This window comes from Lissotriton vulgaris, chromosome 11 (genome assembly GCF_964263255.1).
Source record: "Lissotriton vulgaris chromosome 11, aLisVul1.2, whole genome shotgun sequence".
Lineage (NCBI taxonomy): Eukaryota > Metazoa > Chordata > Amphibia > Caudata > Salamandridae > Lissotriton > Lissotriton vulgaris.
The window spans coordinates 607668259-607685305 of record NC_141699.1 but is presented as its reverse complement, the minus strand read 5'-3'; the positions used below and the strand labels follow the sequence as shown (position 1 = coordinate 607685305).

At 42.4% G+C, this 17047-nt stretch overlaps 1 protein-coding gene across 2 annotated transcripts in view; it reads left to right on the top strand.

Moving 5' to 3' along the window:
• Positions 1–17047, top strand: part of ATR (ATR checkpoint kinase) — a 566179-nt gene that overhangs the window by 25022 nt on the left and 524110 nt on the right. For both annotated transcript variants that reach the window (XM_086943714.1, XM_086943713.1), the window contains exons 2-3: positions 4655–4746; positions 13781–13930. In XM_086943714.1, the coding sequence (XP_086799840.1) occupies positions 4655–4746; positions 13781–13930 (242 nt within the window). The remainder of the gene's footprint in view (positions 1–4654; positions 4747–13780; positions 13931–17047) is intronic.

Here is a 17047-nt window from a genome sequence, read left to right as displayed (position 1 = left end):
GTCACATGCTCTCATAGACATAACACCGACTAAAAAGTCTGCAGCACACCGGGCACGGAGGACAGGGTTAGCAGCAAATTTGAAGCAGTTGTTAAATCATTACCATTCCCTAAAATTAAAACAATTTTGACAGGTCTTATGGTAGTCTACTAAAGTTAGGTACTAGCGATTATTAAAAATGGCAAATTCCTTAAAGCTTCTGTTGATGGAACATTATGAATAAGATCTAAAACTTAAACACCAATTAAACCCTCTAGCTATCGTTAGCTGCATACAAAAACACTCCACATCTCATCCTTGACCCACGTAACCTCACAGTACGATTTCAAAATTGGTATAATTTATGATTGACCTGATGGCATCTCATTTGATGTGATCAGCAAATAATTGCAGTTCATTATTATAATTGCCTGCAAGGTTGTGGTTCCACTAACACTTGGTACAAAGAGGAAATGCTTCCATACCACTTGTCAGGGACTATCCGGGACTATGTCTCGAGCTCCGTTCGGGACTTGGGCGTGGACTGGCGACTGGGTAGAAAACGTACGCAGAAAACGGACTACAGCGCTGCCAAGGATCATAGAGGAAGTCAGAGGAGAAAAGGGATCCAGAAACAAGATGGCTAAGACTCCGAAAGGACAGACACTCCTGAAGTGATTTAGCATTCAGAATAACATCAACCAGGACGAATGTGCAACACATATATATGAAACAACATTAACAATACAGGGGAGTGTGGGGTGAAGCACTCAAGAGCTCCACCCAGTAAGACTGAAGCTCAGTAAGTTCCTCACCCCACAGTTGCTGTTACAGATACTGACTGCAAATACCCACACAATGGATATGCTTGCAAAGGCAGGGTCCGTGGAGCTTATATCTATGGTGATGTTATAAATGTAACTCAAAGACAATACTCACAGTGAACAAGAAACACCACCTAGGTACTCGCCTGTGCCCAAGGATCCTGGCGATCAAACAGGAACTGGCAAGGCAGTAACAACAAGTGGGTAGACCTAAACACAAGCACAATAGACAAAGAGCTATCAAGGAGGAGTGCTTAACTGGAAAGGAAGGAAATCACAGGGTACACTTGGAGGAAAGCTGGTAACAAACATACAAGGTAATAGAACCAAGACAGCAGGCATAGAAAGACAGAAAACTAGGAACGGGAATCAAGGAAATGGGAAGAAAGGCAGGGACTGGAAAAGGATATACAGAAGGGAGGCTACAAGGGTATACTGGAATAGTGCTGGCTCCGGTGTAAAGAAAACAAGGTAGCTGTGCTGGAGCAAGAACAAGAATTTAGCAAACGCTCAAAAGTCAAGGTAGCACTGCTGGCAGTGCTAGCTCAGGAACAAGGGAAACTGCTGCAGCTCAGGAACAAGGAATGCGAAGGCTCAGGAGCAGAACTAGAATTGAGCTAAAGCTCAGAGGTCAAGGTAGCACTGCAGGCAGTGCTAATTCAGGAACAAGGAAAACTGCATTAGGTCAGGAACCAGGAATAACTAAAGCTCAGGGAGAACTGGAAACAAGGGTCGGTGTCACCGGTGCACAGCTACAATGACCAACTCTGGCCTGAAGGAAGCTGGGGCTTAAAAGAGCTCACAGTAATCGCATGCATCAGGTGTGAGCTGGCTAGGAGCAGCCGTCCACAGGTGAGCTGAATTCTTCCACCCATCCTTGGTCTGCAGGGGTGGAGACTAAGCAGTGAGCAGGGAATTCTAGGTAATGGAGTGTCAAACATGAGCATACTGGCTTCAAGCATGAGCAGGCTGACTTTCACAAAACCCAGCATGGATTGGGAATGGATGATAATTCCCAAATGGATGGAAGTCAGGATATGCATGCAGGGTAGTAACTCGGAAGCTTATTAGAACACAGGAAAGTCACACTATGCACTCCTCTGGTGGTGGGCACGAGAGTGCAGGGAGAGAATTGTGACACCACAGACTCTTAAAAGATTTCATTATGGTTATTATAAGGCATCGTAAGTCTGAAGTATACTTCACGGACTTGAATGACCACCACGAGCCCCCCAATGCCTGAAATAATCCTAATCTATTGGTCCAAAAGTGTCATTAAGATGTCAAGTGGTGGTGTCACAAGAGGTGCTGCCATATTCCGCAAACGTGGAATAATATCCTACCAATATTGCTATTATATGCCCAAAAGTCCTTCATGTTCTTGCAATATGCCTTCACGATGAAAAAAAATATTATTTTTTTTTTCAAGAATTGCAGCTTTTTGCCTAAATTAGATAAATGTGAGGACATTTATATATACCGTATTCTAGCCTTTGATCACCGTGTCACTTGTGTTAGGATATTGGTGCCTTTATCTAACATATTAATGGTCACGTCATATGTTCTATCACCATTGATATTATAGGTGATATAAGAGTCCTGGTGGCAGAGGATTTTTTTTTGTTGAAACATAATTTTATTGTTTTGTTGTATACGCAGTACTTCGAACCACCGTACAATTAGCATAATTTCTTTAGACTCTTAATACACAGCAAACTTTTAAGTGGGGAGTCAAGGAAACATCTGCCCCCCTATATTTCCAAGTCATATCAAAATTATTTTACCTTGAGGGGATACCCTTGCTATATCTCTTGCATAGAACAGTTACGCCTCTTATTGCCCTGTCAAAGTTACTATTAAATATCATGGCCGAGAGGCCCTCAAGCAATTATACACATGCTTAATTTGCAATAAAAACATATCAAACCTGGGAACAAAAGCAATTCCAACACTGTCTAGGATTATGATCACTTTTCAGGTGTAGAGCTTATCAATTGGGAGAACAGATACCTAGTTAAAGTATTCTTCAAGATGCTATGAAGGGCGGGGTAGTTCACCCCATGCCAGCCTCAACCATATATTTATCGAATGAGAATGTCTTCTGATGGGGTGGGTATAAAGGGCAGATGCAACAGGTGACGAGGGAGGTCTCCTCTAATGGTGGCCTATTATTTTGCCAGCTCTGCCTTCAAACCCTGCAAGGATCGTTTCCAAGGATGTCACAGTCAGATTTCCTCTGGCCCCGTTTTGCATCCATATGTAACAGGGTACTTTTGTATTCAGCCCATGGCCCAACCTCTTGCCGCCATTTATCTATGGACAGTGCGGCTGTTCTCCTCCAGTTCATGGCTATGTATTGCTTTGCTAGAATTAAGGCTAAACCAGCAAATCAGCCTGTAGCCTTCCTATCTTTAGGGTGTGTGAAATGGCTCAGGAGGCATACCCCCATAGTGCAGCTGATATTACCACTGGTGGCAGAGTTCTTGCCATTGGTCGATTTGAGCCTTCACTGCATGTTGGGTATGGCTTGTGGCTATTCTCAGCTTGTAATGAGCTCAATACCTTCCTTGGAATGTTGTAACCTTTAACCATTTTGTGTCCCTAGTACTCTTACTAGTTCTGCACTCCATGTACACCTGCCACCCACATTTTCAAGGGACACTGTTTACATAGGATTGACTCTAAAATAGCTTTGAGCCATTGCACTTATAGATCACCTAAATATATACACCCTTTCTTTCAACGTAATAAAATGGGTGTTTGAGGTTCCTCCATTGAATTGGCAGTTCCTACATAGATTTTAAAGGAGAGTCCCTATTGAGAAGAGTTGTCATGCAGCTACTCAATCCTGGCTGCATAAATTCACAAATCCATATTATCCATTAGTACCAAAAGCACTGCCTGGAAGAACAGTTGTTCGGCGCATGTTGATATAGGAAGATCTTTTATGAAACATTCAAGTTTCCACCACCCACATTATCATGGTATTGCACGAGCAACTTTAAAAAGCTGCTGAATCTCCAGAAGAAGAGCTTTTAGTAGGAGAATATGTTACATTAAATAAAAAAATGGTAGGTGGTGTCTTCCTTTTGCTGATTCTTTTTTGTTTACCTGCCTCCATTCACTAGATCAGAAAAGACCTGATTCCTCTGTGGTGAGCAGTATATATGCATCAAAGTGCTCAGACAAGGAGATTCAACCATAAATGCATAGTTTGGCCATGTCCTTTTTGATCAGTGCTACAGGTAGACCTCGGGTTTCTGGAGTCCCACTTGGCATCTACAAGATGAAAAAATCTGCAGAAGAAAGTCAGTATCCATCCGAAATGCTCTTTCGACAGGTGAACACATTTTTACTTGCCTTCTGTTAAGTATATGAGTTGTTGAACCTGTGCACATTACAGCACAATGCTACTAAGACGAAGAGTGGCTCCTACTCTAGAAAGAACAGTCTGGTGTTTGATTACTCCTTTTGGGGAAGGCTATGCTTGTTTAGCATATGGGCCTCCTCATTTAATGGCATAGGTAGTCTAAAAATCGATAGAATGGAATGAGTGAGTAGGAATAATTCAAACATGGCCACCCATCACTTCCCTGTAACTTAGAGGCGTCAGTAAGTAGCCATACCCAGGAAACAGACCTAGGTTATTTATCCGAACTGCACACTTACAGGCTATTAAGATTTAGACTGATTATTCCTTCTACCAGTTGTACTGTGGGTTGTTGATTATTGTTGTTTAGGGGGCACTCTCCTGCAGCACGGATTTCAGCACTTGGGGCATTGATGAATTAAAGCTTTGGGTTAGCTTTGTAGCTAAACAGGTAGCGTTCTTTCTCTTTTTAACAAATTAGTGCTAACCCAGAAGATTACAACACAGTTGTTCAGAAGCCCCGACAAATCCTTTGCCAGTTCATCGATCGCATCCTTACAGACGTTGATGTTGGTAAGTCATTCATTTACTTTGCACGTTTCATACTAACGGCATGGCTCCCAGTGTTGTTACAATGTGGTTTATATTTGTGAAAATCAGAATAATGAGCTTGCGAATTTGTTGCCTGTGTGCCATCCTTGTGGAGAAGTGTGAAGATCAGGTACGAAAGTGCTACTTTCCTTCCAGTGGTTTGCAGCAAGCAATTGAGGGCTTTGTACAGCAGAACATGACACGTGTCAGTTTGCGTGCTTTAAATATTGAGTCAGGCGAGATGATTAACATATCTGGAAAAACAAGATATCCAATTGAAGATTTTTGAATCCTATGTCTGAAACCTTGGATTTAGGGTCCACTGGTCAAATGGTGCAGTGAAGTCCCAGTCTCCGGGTTTATTGCATTTGTGTATTTTCTGCACGTTCAGCAATGACTGAATTTTAGAGCGACGGCATAAGAAAGCTTTGTTTTCTGTTTCTTCATTTGTTAAGCAGCAATTGCATATTTTATCCTGTGTAGGATGTATGATCAGATATTTGCACTTTGTAAAAAGGTGAAATAAAGGTGGCTTTTTAGGTCTCTCGACAGAAGACTTTTTGCTGTTTGCCAGCGCCCTTGACATATGCTTGACCAGCCCTAAAAATACAGAGTAGGCTTTGGGTCAGCCTACTTGAACCATTGCCTCGTTTGAGTCAGCCCTGCTCAGCCATTGCTTTTTGAAAGCACCCATCGCATTTTTTTCCAGCCCCTAGAAGTTTTGTCTATTTATATGTGTTGCAGTGGTGTTTGGATAGAGTCAGTCTCCAGCATCCCATATTCAGTCCAAACCGTTTGAATAGTGTGCTATTTAAAAGTCTATTTTGGAAGTATTTTAACACAAAATGTGGCATTGGGAATGGAAATCACAATGCCAATGCCCTTCTCCCTATACCTGCACCTTTCAATTATATCGTGTGTTAAAATACATTACTATTAAACAGAAAGAAATTGCACCAGTGGACGACTCAAGCCTATCGCGTCATGGGTATTTATATGAACCCTGCCACGGCTGTGGGTGTTTTCTTTATCACAAGAGCGGTCTTTTTTATCCTTTGTAGTGTATAGTAGAGGGAAACCAAAGCATAAAGAAAATGCATGTTTTATGGTATTTGTTATGTAGTCAACACCACCTTGTTTCTTGTGGACTGCACTCCTGCCGACTTTCCACTAAGGGTGATTTTAACTATGTGTTTGTGCTCCCTTAGTTAAGTTTTGCCTCAAATGAGTTTTTGCACCTAAATGTGTTTTTGTTTCAAAAAGAATGTTGTGCTCCCAAAGGTGCTTCCACACTCTGCTGATGTCGCACCAAGAGTGCAATTGCATCTAAATATGATTTTACTTCTAAATATGACAATATTCTGCTTACTTTACCCCATTTTATACCTCAATGTGCTGTTAAAAAAATGTGTATGTCCTATAGAGGCATACATTTGTACACCTAATATCCCAACTTGGTACTACATTTCTCTTCTGAACTGAGTGTTTTTGTATCTAACTATGGTACCACACCCCTGATGACTTTGCCCCCAAAATGTGTTTGTCCGCATAAGTGCTTCCATGCTGCTGATGTACCCATCCTCATTCATAAATGCCAAGTTTGCCATTTTTGATGAAAGAGGGATGGGCCAGGTCAATAGTTTTGTCAGTATCCTAGACATCTTGTGGCGGTACCTTTGAATGACCTCACATTCTGACACAACCTGAAAAAAGTTCCTCAGAGCTACACTACATCTTAAACATTAGGTGCCTTTTCCAGAGTTGTGTTGGAGAATAATATACCCTGTGTAAGTGTATGATTTGGATTAGAGGTAATTTAGAAAATATGTGATATTTCATTGGCCAGTACTCTGAGCCATCAGGGCATATGTCCAATCGACCTCCGCCAATTTCCCACACCTTCCTCCCCATTATGAATTGAATGTTAGGATCATGTTAAGTGCATTAGTTCGCAGTGCATGGTATATCTGGGATACTTTGTTGTTATTTTCAGTGGGCTAAATTGTGGAAGCAAGTTAGGGTTTGGACTGTGATCTGCTTTCTTAAGCTTTTTCCACACTCCTGCTGATATTGTACTAAGTGTGACTTTGCACCTCCATCTGCTGTTAAGCAGCAAACATGAGGACATTCTGGTGTACACCTTTTACACTAAATGATGCATCTTACTACCATCCTTTGTCTCTGTAAGTAGTGAGTTTGCCCCAGATGTGTTTGTCACCTACAGTTGTTTCCACACTCCTGGTGCTGATGTACTAAAGGGGAGTTTAAAGCTAAATCTCATTCTGTAGCTCATTGTGATGTCACAGTCCTGCATGCTATGTACCAAGATATAATATAATATAATATATTATGTAATAATTGCAACAAAAGTGATTTTGCGCCTAAATCTAAGTTTGTACATAAATGTGGCTTGTGTTGTTTTCAGTTTGATACACTGGCACTGATAGAGCATCAAAGATATTTTTGCACCTCAATTTGCTTTTAGCGAAATGTGATGTTATACTGAGGAACACTTTTTTTTCCTAATGTAACACCTTACACCAACATTTTCTCTCCATACAGAGTGATAACCGATGGTTTTATATAGTGGCTATTGCATACTGAATTTGTTTCTCAAAATCCACAGCCAACACATTTTTTACTACAGGTAGTAGTAGTACCTCAGAGATCCTGTTCATCTGTGGCGTTTTCAAATTTGCCCTCTAATCCCACAAATGACGGGCTGAACACCCACTCAAAAACCTTAATCAATGACAACCCATCAGACTTGGTGCTGTTGACCCAAGGACAATGTCTTTTCTGCTCATTCCTAAAAAACTCAAAATCCCTTATGAGAAAAAAAGTACTATCTCCTGTTACCGTAACGAAAAAGGGCCACCTATACCAGTCAGTCAGTCATAATCACTTTATTCGGTTTGTAAAAACCATAAACACACACTACATAAATTCCTGTAGAACAACTTTAAAACATATACAAAGTTCATTTAGGATAATCTCATACACCATAAAAATTCAACATAAAAAAACCCATCCTCTTGGTGTTATAAATGAAGCATATGCAGAATACTTAAAAAAATTAATCTTCTGCACAATAGACATCCATTATAAAAAAACATTTCATTGCAATTATAGAAGAGCTCAAATATTTCATAACAGAGAGGCCCTTCTTTTCCTTTCCCTAGCCGCAACTAAAAAACGAGCAATATTAAAACTTTCCCATGTATTGTTTAGCAGCTGTAAATATACTAACGCTGGTCTCACCTGTATAAAACCTTTATCCTTTAAAATAGGTACTAAAAACAGTTTGCGAATATGATAATAATGGTCGCAAAACATGGTAAAGTGCAAAGTGTCTTGGCTAGAGAAATCATCACACAAGCAAGGGACCAAATCTTTCACCTTTCTCAATCCCCGAGGTTCAGGCAATAAAAAGTGCAGGAGGTTGAATCTAAATCTGGTTCAAAGAAAGCAGTGATGAGGCTTTGTTATAACATTTAAATCGGGTTCTATCATTGGAGCCGTTTTCAATATTAGATAGGCTCATACTGAGGGTTTCATTAACTCTCTGGCCTCTCTTTCGGTTTGCATCATATTTAGAAAATATTTTTGCCAACTATGCTTCAACCTGTGCAAAAAATAAGAACAAATGAAAGCTCTCTATGTAATCCTCTGTTATCAAAATCCATGTCTTCATCAATTTGTGTAAATGCCCTGAAGGCCGTAAAGGTTTTTATCATGGCTATGAATATTATCACTAATACTATGCCTACGATCTCTCTATTAACTGTGATACCTCTAGCTCACCCTCCTCCACACCCCTCACCATCATTCAAATACCCCACAAAATGACACTAGGCAGCATAATGCCAGCATAAATGAAGGCTTTCAAGACCATAACCTGAAACAAAACTACTCCTACACTGATTCAGATTGAAATACTGCCAAGAGCCAAATTTGTAACCCTCTGGGTAGCCACAATGACCCTCGATGCAGCCTCGCTGTCAGCCAACCCTCATTCAAGTGCACCTGTTCCACAACAGTAGCATACAAACTGACTCCCAGATGAAGAACTTGACAAACCAATGGTGGGATTCCTAACAGAGATCTGACTTCTCACATTGTATTTTACTCCAGCCACACTCAATTGACCAGAGCACAAGTTTCTTATCCATTCACCAAAGTGAATAGCTTGACATAAAACTATAGATAGATTATCTGTATGAGATCATTCAAGATCTGCAAACCACACTTCCAGCTTCTTCTTGTCCCAGCAACTGCTCTCCTTGCCTCCTGTTTTACTCAACTCCTCTCGTCTTCACCTGAAAATCCCAGCAGACTCTGACCAGAACACTTGGGTGCAGTCCTCCACACATCACTTCTAATGCACTCTACAGGCCTGCATATTTCATTATCTCAGAGCCCACAAAACATATTTTTCCTACAGTCACCAGCACTCCAGTGGCCTAACACTCAATCAATGATAAATCTGCCAAAGTACCCTTGAAAGAATCCCCTTCTTTTATCCCAGTTACCTATCTCCTACGCATCATATTGAAGCTGACCTTCTGAACTCTAGGTTTGCTGCCTTAAATGTAACTTTCATATCTGCCCTCATCAGTGACATTGACCATGACTTTATTGCACTCAGGGAAGCTTGGTTCGTCTCATCCTTTATGCCACTATTTGATCTTATCTTACAATTAGGATACACCCTCCACCTTGAAAGAGTAAACAACTCTTGCCTAGACAAAAGCTATTGGCTTTGCCAATGTGGTTTATACCAGCTTGGCTGTTGTTCAGCATGGCTAAAAGTTAGTGGCATAGAGGAGAGTGGCTTGGAGTGTCGTAAAGTGGAATCGAGAAGAGTGGTGTTGAGTGTCATAGACTGAAGTGGCAGAGTAGCGTGTATTGTAGTGGCATAGAGTGGAGTTGCGTAGAGTGACGCACAGTGGAGTGGCGTAGAGTAGAGTGGACTGGTGTAGCGGGCAATGGCGTATAGTGTTGCAGAGTATAGTGGCGTAGAGTGCAGTAGCATAGATTTCAGCGGAGGACAATGCGGCGTTGTAGAATGCAGTGGCATAGATTAAAGTATTGCTTAGTACAGTGCAAAGTTATAGAGTGCAGAGTGGAGTTATGTAGAGTGGCATAGAGTGCCGTGGCATAGAATGGTGTAGAGTAGAATATAGTGCCATAGAGTGCAGTGGCATAGAGTGGGGTGATGCAGACTTCAATGGCCTAGAGTTCAGTCGCGTAGAGTGCAGTGCTGCAGAATAGAGTGGCGTAGAGTGCCTTGGCATAGATATTGGGGAGTGTAAAGGCGTAGAGTGCTCTGGCATAGTATCAGGGGCGTACGATGCAGTGGCTTAGATTAGAGTGATGCATAGTAGAGGGCTGGTGCATAGAGTGCAGTGGTGCAGAGTAGAGTGGCATAGAATAGATTTGCCGAGAGTGTAGAGGCGTAGAGTGCAGTGGAGTACAGTGAAGTGATGCAGAATGCAGTGCCGTAGAGTGCAGTGGTGCAAAGTAGAGTGGTGTAGAGTGCATTGGAATAAAGTGGCATAATAGGGTCTCGTAAAGTGCATTTGGAGTAGAGTAGAGTGTAATGGCTCAGAGCGGGTAAATTGGCATAGAGTGCAGTGTCATAGAGTCAATAGTTTCAGGTTAGAGTGAAGTGGCGTGGCGTGGAGTTGTGCAGGGTAGAGTGCAGTGGCGTAGAGTATAATGGCATATAGTAAAGTGGTGTAGAGTGCAATGGCATAGGAGTGCAGTGGTGCGGAGTAGGTTAGAGTGGTGTGCAATGGATAGCCGTAGAGTGCAGGGGCTTGTTGTTTAGTATTACAGAGTAGAATGCATTGGCATAGAGTGTATTGGAGTAGAGTGCAGGGCATAGAGTGAAGTTGTGCAGAGAAGACTGGAGTGTCCTAGACTGGAGTGGTATAAAGTGAAATAGCGAAGAGTACAGTGGTGTAGCGTAGAGTGCATTATCCTACAGTAGAGTGGTGTAGAGTAGAGAGGTGTAGAGTGAAGTGACATAGAGTGGAGTAGAGTGCAGTGGTGCAGAGTGCAGTGGAGTGTTGTGAAGTTGAGTGATGCCGAGTAGAGTGCAGTGGCGTGGAGTGGTGCTGAGTTAAGTAGAGCGGAGTATGAAAGGTGTGCTAGCACACTGCCATTACAGAAAACACATTTAATTTTTAATTGAAGTGACCATTATTTGCACAGCCATATAGTTTTACTAATAATAATAATAATAAAACCATTTGTAAAGCGCCTGGTTACACTCAGTGTGTCCCGCGCGCTAGTATAACTATAAAGTGCACAAACGACAATGCGTGGAAACGGCATCACCTAGTATTGATTGGTTTTGATTATATTAAAAAATTTGTTTCCAACACACTTCAGAATTAACAAAAAATTTGTGCGTTCCTAATTCTGATATATTCCCGAGAACTTGAAAATTTATTTAATTGGTGTGCGCAAGAAAAAAACAACCTTGTCTACACCTACAATTCAGCAAGAATGCCTTACAAGTACTTTCACTTTTAAGTCAGAGAAAGAAAGGTAAACATCAAGCTCCCTAGGAGGATGAGTCTGACGTTTGACCTCTGTCTTTGAATGCACAGCAAATGTGACAAGACAAGAACAGGTTTTGCAGGACTGTTTAGAGAAAGGAGCAGTCGTGGAAAAGTACACGTGGAGTTGTTGTGAAAAGGCTTTCCTCCTTGAGAGGGCGAACTAACGCTGGACAGCCTAAAACAAATAAAGCCAGGGAAAAGAAAGCCAGAAAATGTGAGTTGCAAACCACACAGTCAAGAGTAAGCAACGGGTGGAATGCATTCCCTGGGTTGCTTTCTGAATGTCCCCAAGATGTCTTTAGCAGGCTTCGATTTAAAAATTGATGGGATATTTCCTTACCCACACTGAGCCACTTGAATGCAAACAGAACTCCGTACAATGATCCTTGTTCTAATACCGCGTTGTGGAAATTACAAAGACAACACCTAAACCACCAAGTCTAAACATCTTATAGTGCTCAAAATACGTTTTTGTAGAAAACAAGTTTTCATGAGGGTTTCCTTGATTGTAGAATTAATCAACTTATCTCCTCTCGTCATCAGATCTTCCCAGACGAGTTCATCTTTCACTGGCAAAAGATGAGAACACCTGCACATCTGTCCTCAAATGCTTCCTCTTAGACAAGAAAAACTACTGCAACATTATAGCCCACTACAGGTTGTTAAAGGTCCTAAACCAAACTTATATAACGAGGAAGCCTTTAACAACCGAAATATCCTGAAGCAGCAGGTCTCGAATGCTGTTAGAAGACTACACTCACTGAGGATGGAATATTCTAAATTAAAATGGGAGAAGCAGAACAAACATCACTGTGGTGCCAGTTTGCACGGCCAGGGAGGATGTAGGCCTGCCTAGGAGGGGGAGGAATGTTTAGGAGGAGGAGGAAGCATCTAGTAGTGCTGGCTGTCAGCACAAAGCTGCAATCGCACTCTCGGGGGCCTAATCGGGCACAGGAGTAGCACATTTGGGTCTGGCCATCAAAGTTGTTTTGGCAAATTTGTTCTATTCCTGTTCTTATTCTTCTACTCTTCCTTTCAAAACGTCATTCTGAATTCATCTTCCTTCGCACTTTCTGTTGTCAAGTCTGATAGTTCTGATTACTTGTATTGCCTCATCTACTTTAGTATTATGCCTACCCCTACTACTACCCTGCTACTAGCTGCCTTACTCTTTCCTCCTGTGCTCTTCTCCCTGGAATTTCCTACTTGCTGATTTATTATTAGCCATTCTCTGGCACTCTGAAGTCAACCTATAGTACTGGAAGCAAAATTATCTCCGTTGGCTTACTCTAACACTCTACCACCGCCTTAGCTGTCAAGACTTTTTAAATCGGGTGATCTGAGTTATTCAACCCTCATGGACTCCCCTCAAACACACAAAACACTACTACTCAACTTGCCCAACTAACTCAACAATGTTCCTCTAGTTTCATTTCATATTCCTTCTGTCTGGTTCTCCTACCTGTGTCCCAAAGGCAAATTCGTCAACACAAATAATGTTCTCATCATTAAACGCACTAATTCCTACTCGAGTTCTAGTCCAAGCTCCAACTCCTATCTAATGTGATTGCTACTAAATACCAGATTTATTCTGAACTCTGCAACCTCTCTTCCATCCAGAATGTGAAAATTTTTTGCATCTCTAAATGCGGTCTTACTGAACATTCCCAGTGTATCATTACGTCATTAATCCTTGAGGATACACAACTTAAATCGGGAGACAGCATAGCAGTCATTCTCAAGGATATCCGTAAGTACAGATCTATACCCTCCAAAATCTGACACAGTTGAACGCATCAAAATGTCTGCAACATTTTTGCCATTCATCAGTCTATACCTGCACACAATATATATCACCTGGCTTAACTGAGAACAAATTTCAATAGCTAGGTTTCATGATCCTTTAACTCAAAACCAATGATGTCTAAGAAAAATTAATTTGTAGTGGGTTTGAATTTCTATGCCAAGCCATGGCAACAATGTCGAGTTACCTGATCCTAGACAACATACCATTATGCCACAAGTTATATTAGCATTCCTTACACCTTACAGAGGCAACATTCTCAGTCTCATTTTTGCAGAACAGACATCATTAAATACTTCTCCACTATTCCATGGGATTTGCCTCCACTTATACTTTGACTGACAATACTCCTGTCAAGAAAAGTTGGAGTTCACCTGGTTCTATTGCTCTCATCTACCATACTGTGAGGCCTCATCATTCCCTGAATTAAAGCAACTGGACCTTTCTGCTGACATCAATGACACTATCAAGAACTATCATAGCATTCATTTGACCAAGGTGTTCCAAGTGCGTGTTTTGTTTTAGCTGTAGCTCATTAACACAAAATGCAGGCAGCTGTGCTTGTCCCAGGTCCTTCAGTTTCCTGATAAATTAAAACATTTGGCTTCAGAATTTGATCTTTGCTATTTTTCTTTTTTAGTGGCTTTGGAGCTTTCTAAAAAAGGTGATTCGCAGCCAAGTTCTGTGATGCTGTTGGACTTCATTCAGCACATCATGAAGTCCTCGCCATTGATGTTTGTTAATGGAAGCGGAATGCAATTGGAAACCGGAGCTGAACAGAGTATCGTTGGTGAGTTTAAGTTCATATTAACTGCTACGTTAACAGTATAATCCGTGTTGGATTGCATACATTGAAATTTAGATAATTTTACTTACGTTTTTAATAATCAATTTGATGCCTGTCTTGATTACGATGTCAAACGAAACCCTTTCTCTGTGATTACAGATTCTTTAATAAATATTTAAGAGAGGTGCCTTCTTAATCTTGCCCTCTCTGGCCTGCAGTGTAGACTGCCTCTATTCAATTCAGGGAGATTTATTAAGCGCATGACTACCTGAAGGGCTTCTCAGGGCTGGGAAGGTTAAGATCAGATAAGGAGTCCCAATCAAATTGGTAGGTTTTCAGATGTTTTCTAAAGCTGAGAAGGTTATTTGATCATAGTGGGGGAGAGAGGCAAGGCGTTCCAGAGCCTGGGGCAATAAAAGCGAGGAAAGCCCTCCACATTCAGCCTTTTTCACTCTAGGGTTGGAGAGCTGATGCAGGCTGGTTGATCTAAGAGCTCTGTTTGGCTGATATGGACTGATCAGTTGATGGAGGATGCGAGGGCCAGTCCTGTGTTTTGTGCAATGAGTCCTGCACAATGCTTTGAACTGAATTATCTTACTGATGGGTAGCTGATTCGGTGAGTGCTGAAGAGGCAGACCGAGACTTGGGAATACCCAAGAGGATCCTTGCAGTGCCCCATGATATATAAGTGCCCCTTGCCACATTTTCTCCATTTTAGGGTTCATGCCAAAACCGTTTTTGTGATTTGAAAAAAGAGACTTTTGAGTGGCAAGTGGAATTCCAAGATTTGCAGTTTGATAAGTAAGAGTGGTATGCAGGCATCATACTTCAGAAATGAAATTAGGACTCAAACTGAGTTAATGAGACCTGCCTATTGGCACATTGCAAGCTTCTCAGAATCAGGGTAACTCGGGTGTGGGTGTCACTGTGCTCAAAAGCTAAAATACAATTGGTCTATATTTCTTTCTTTGCTGTTGACTCAGAGTTTATTAGGACTTTGGAGGGGACGAATAATCGGTTAACTTTCAAAGTTGCTATTGATATATACATTTACATTAATTAAGCATTTAACTTGATAATACAAACGGCAAAAAGAAGAATGGACATAGAAATGGGATTGTGAGCAACTTGTAGAACTTACACAGGCCCCAAAGTTAAAGAGTCAGTGACTTATGAGCTGCAGTCCTTTGACACTGGTTACAGTTCTGATCAAACCTTGTAGCTTAAGCCTTTAATTGCCGCTCGTGGTGTTTGCTGAGGACGTGAGCTTTTGGGGCAGTGCTTTGTACCGGCGGACTTCGAGGACCAGCAGCCTTTGCCTCCTGACGCTGTGTGCCTCTTCCCGCCCCTCCCACACGTTGTATATCCTTGTCCACTCACTCCACTCCGGGGGACGCGAGCGGGCGTGCGCCGGGCGAAGCTTGGGCCAAGGGCGGGCCCGTTTAAGCCTGTTGTAGCCCGAAGGAGACCGGACCGGGCCACCCCTCTTTCATCTGGCATAATCTACTTCCCAGCCGCCAGGAAGATTCGTAAGTACCTACCTGGGTGAAGCTCTGTAATATGGCAGCGTGCGAAAGCAGGAGTAAGGCAGTAACTTCAAGCGGGAACTTAACAGGGACATTGGACTACTTTATAATTAGAGCCAACTCTGTCATTGATCAGGGGATAATTCTAATGGAGCGACGAGTCTCCCAAGATCTAGCCCTTGCTAAAAGATCCTCCCTGGGTCACCTCGCAAACGCCCGTACACCAGAATCGGTCATGCGAGCAAATACAATTGCCGTTCCTGAGATTGTACACAGTCCACCGATCTCTCAGGATCAGGGCCATATTCCTCCAGCCGAGCAGCTCCAACTGATAGAAGCTACAAATACTACCATTGTGTCAACCACGGCTAGCTCTCCCGAAAGACCCAATACTCAGCAACTGCGGGAGAGACGCGAGGGAGCGATGCCCAAGAGGAAGAGGGGGCTGGTACTGTCACTGGAGGCAGGAAGCCCAAACTTGCCAACGGTACCGGTAACAGTGACATAACATGTAAGCAAAAGGGGTCAGATGCCTTAAACTGCACGGATACACATGTTTCACCACCACTGCCTGTAACCTGTCTGGGAATAACTTCTCCAGGCGTGGATAATTCTATTGAGGAAACCCCGGCAGTGGAGGACTCTTTCTTCGCAAAACTGTGCATACTATTAAAATCCTTCCTACAACCACTTGAAGCGAGACTCACGCGTATTGAACAGCAGCTGTCCAAGATCGAACTAAATACACTAGAAACTGTGGACAGTTTGAAGTTAAATGTGTTGCATCCGGGTAGCGCACAATTGAACAATGCTCAGGGGGGGATTGTATCACTAAAACCTACCACCCCAGTAGAATCGCACACTCCTAAACTACCCATTGTAAACCCCCCTGAACGTGTGGACACATCTACAAACACCTCAAGGGTGGGTATCTCAAGACAGCCTAAAGAGGGCGGCCGGGTTTTACCAGCTACAGACCTTGCTGGCGAGTGTATAATTGACTTGCCGCCAGAATCCAGTCCGTATCTGGTAGTCCTCACAGGGGTTCCTGAAATAAGTTATTCGAGTCTGGAATCATTTAGGTCCCTAAAAAATAAAGTCTCGGATTGGCTTAACAAAAACAGACCACTCCCTCGCCACATTAGCAGTGAAATATTTATGGTGCGCAGGTTATCTTGGGTGGGGCACAGACCAAAAACCATTACTGGTGATTGCGCGCTGGTAAATTTCAGGGACCCACGGACTGTGGAGCACATTTTTAATTGGAGGTACCATAGCCCTGGGGATACTATCCAACCCCTCCCACTGTCATATTTCTATCCCCAACCTATCTGCCCGTTACAGAAGTTGGATGGACCTTGGTAGAGCACCGAGGTGCGGGTAAGGTAGAGAGGGGTAGGCTTGTGGAACGGCACTCACTGAGCTAAATATGCACCCAAAATAGGTTCAGTGGACTGGAAATGGTTGATTGACTACAGCATATCAGGGTGGAAATGCATGGCAATCCTGGGGGAGTTGTTGAGTTAACGTCTGGCCAATTGTCTAGTATTATCCCAGATCCCCATTTACTCGCCCAGGGGACTTCTACAGGAAA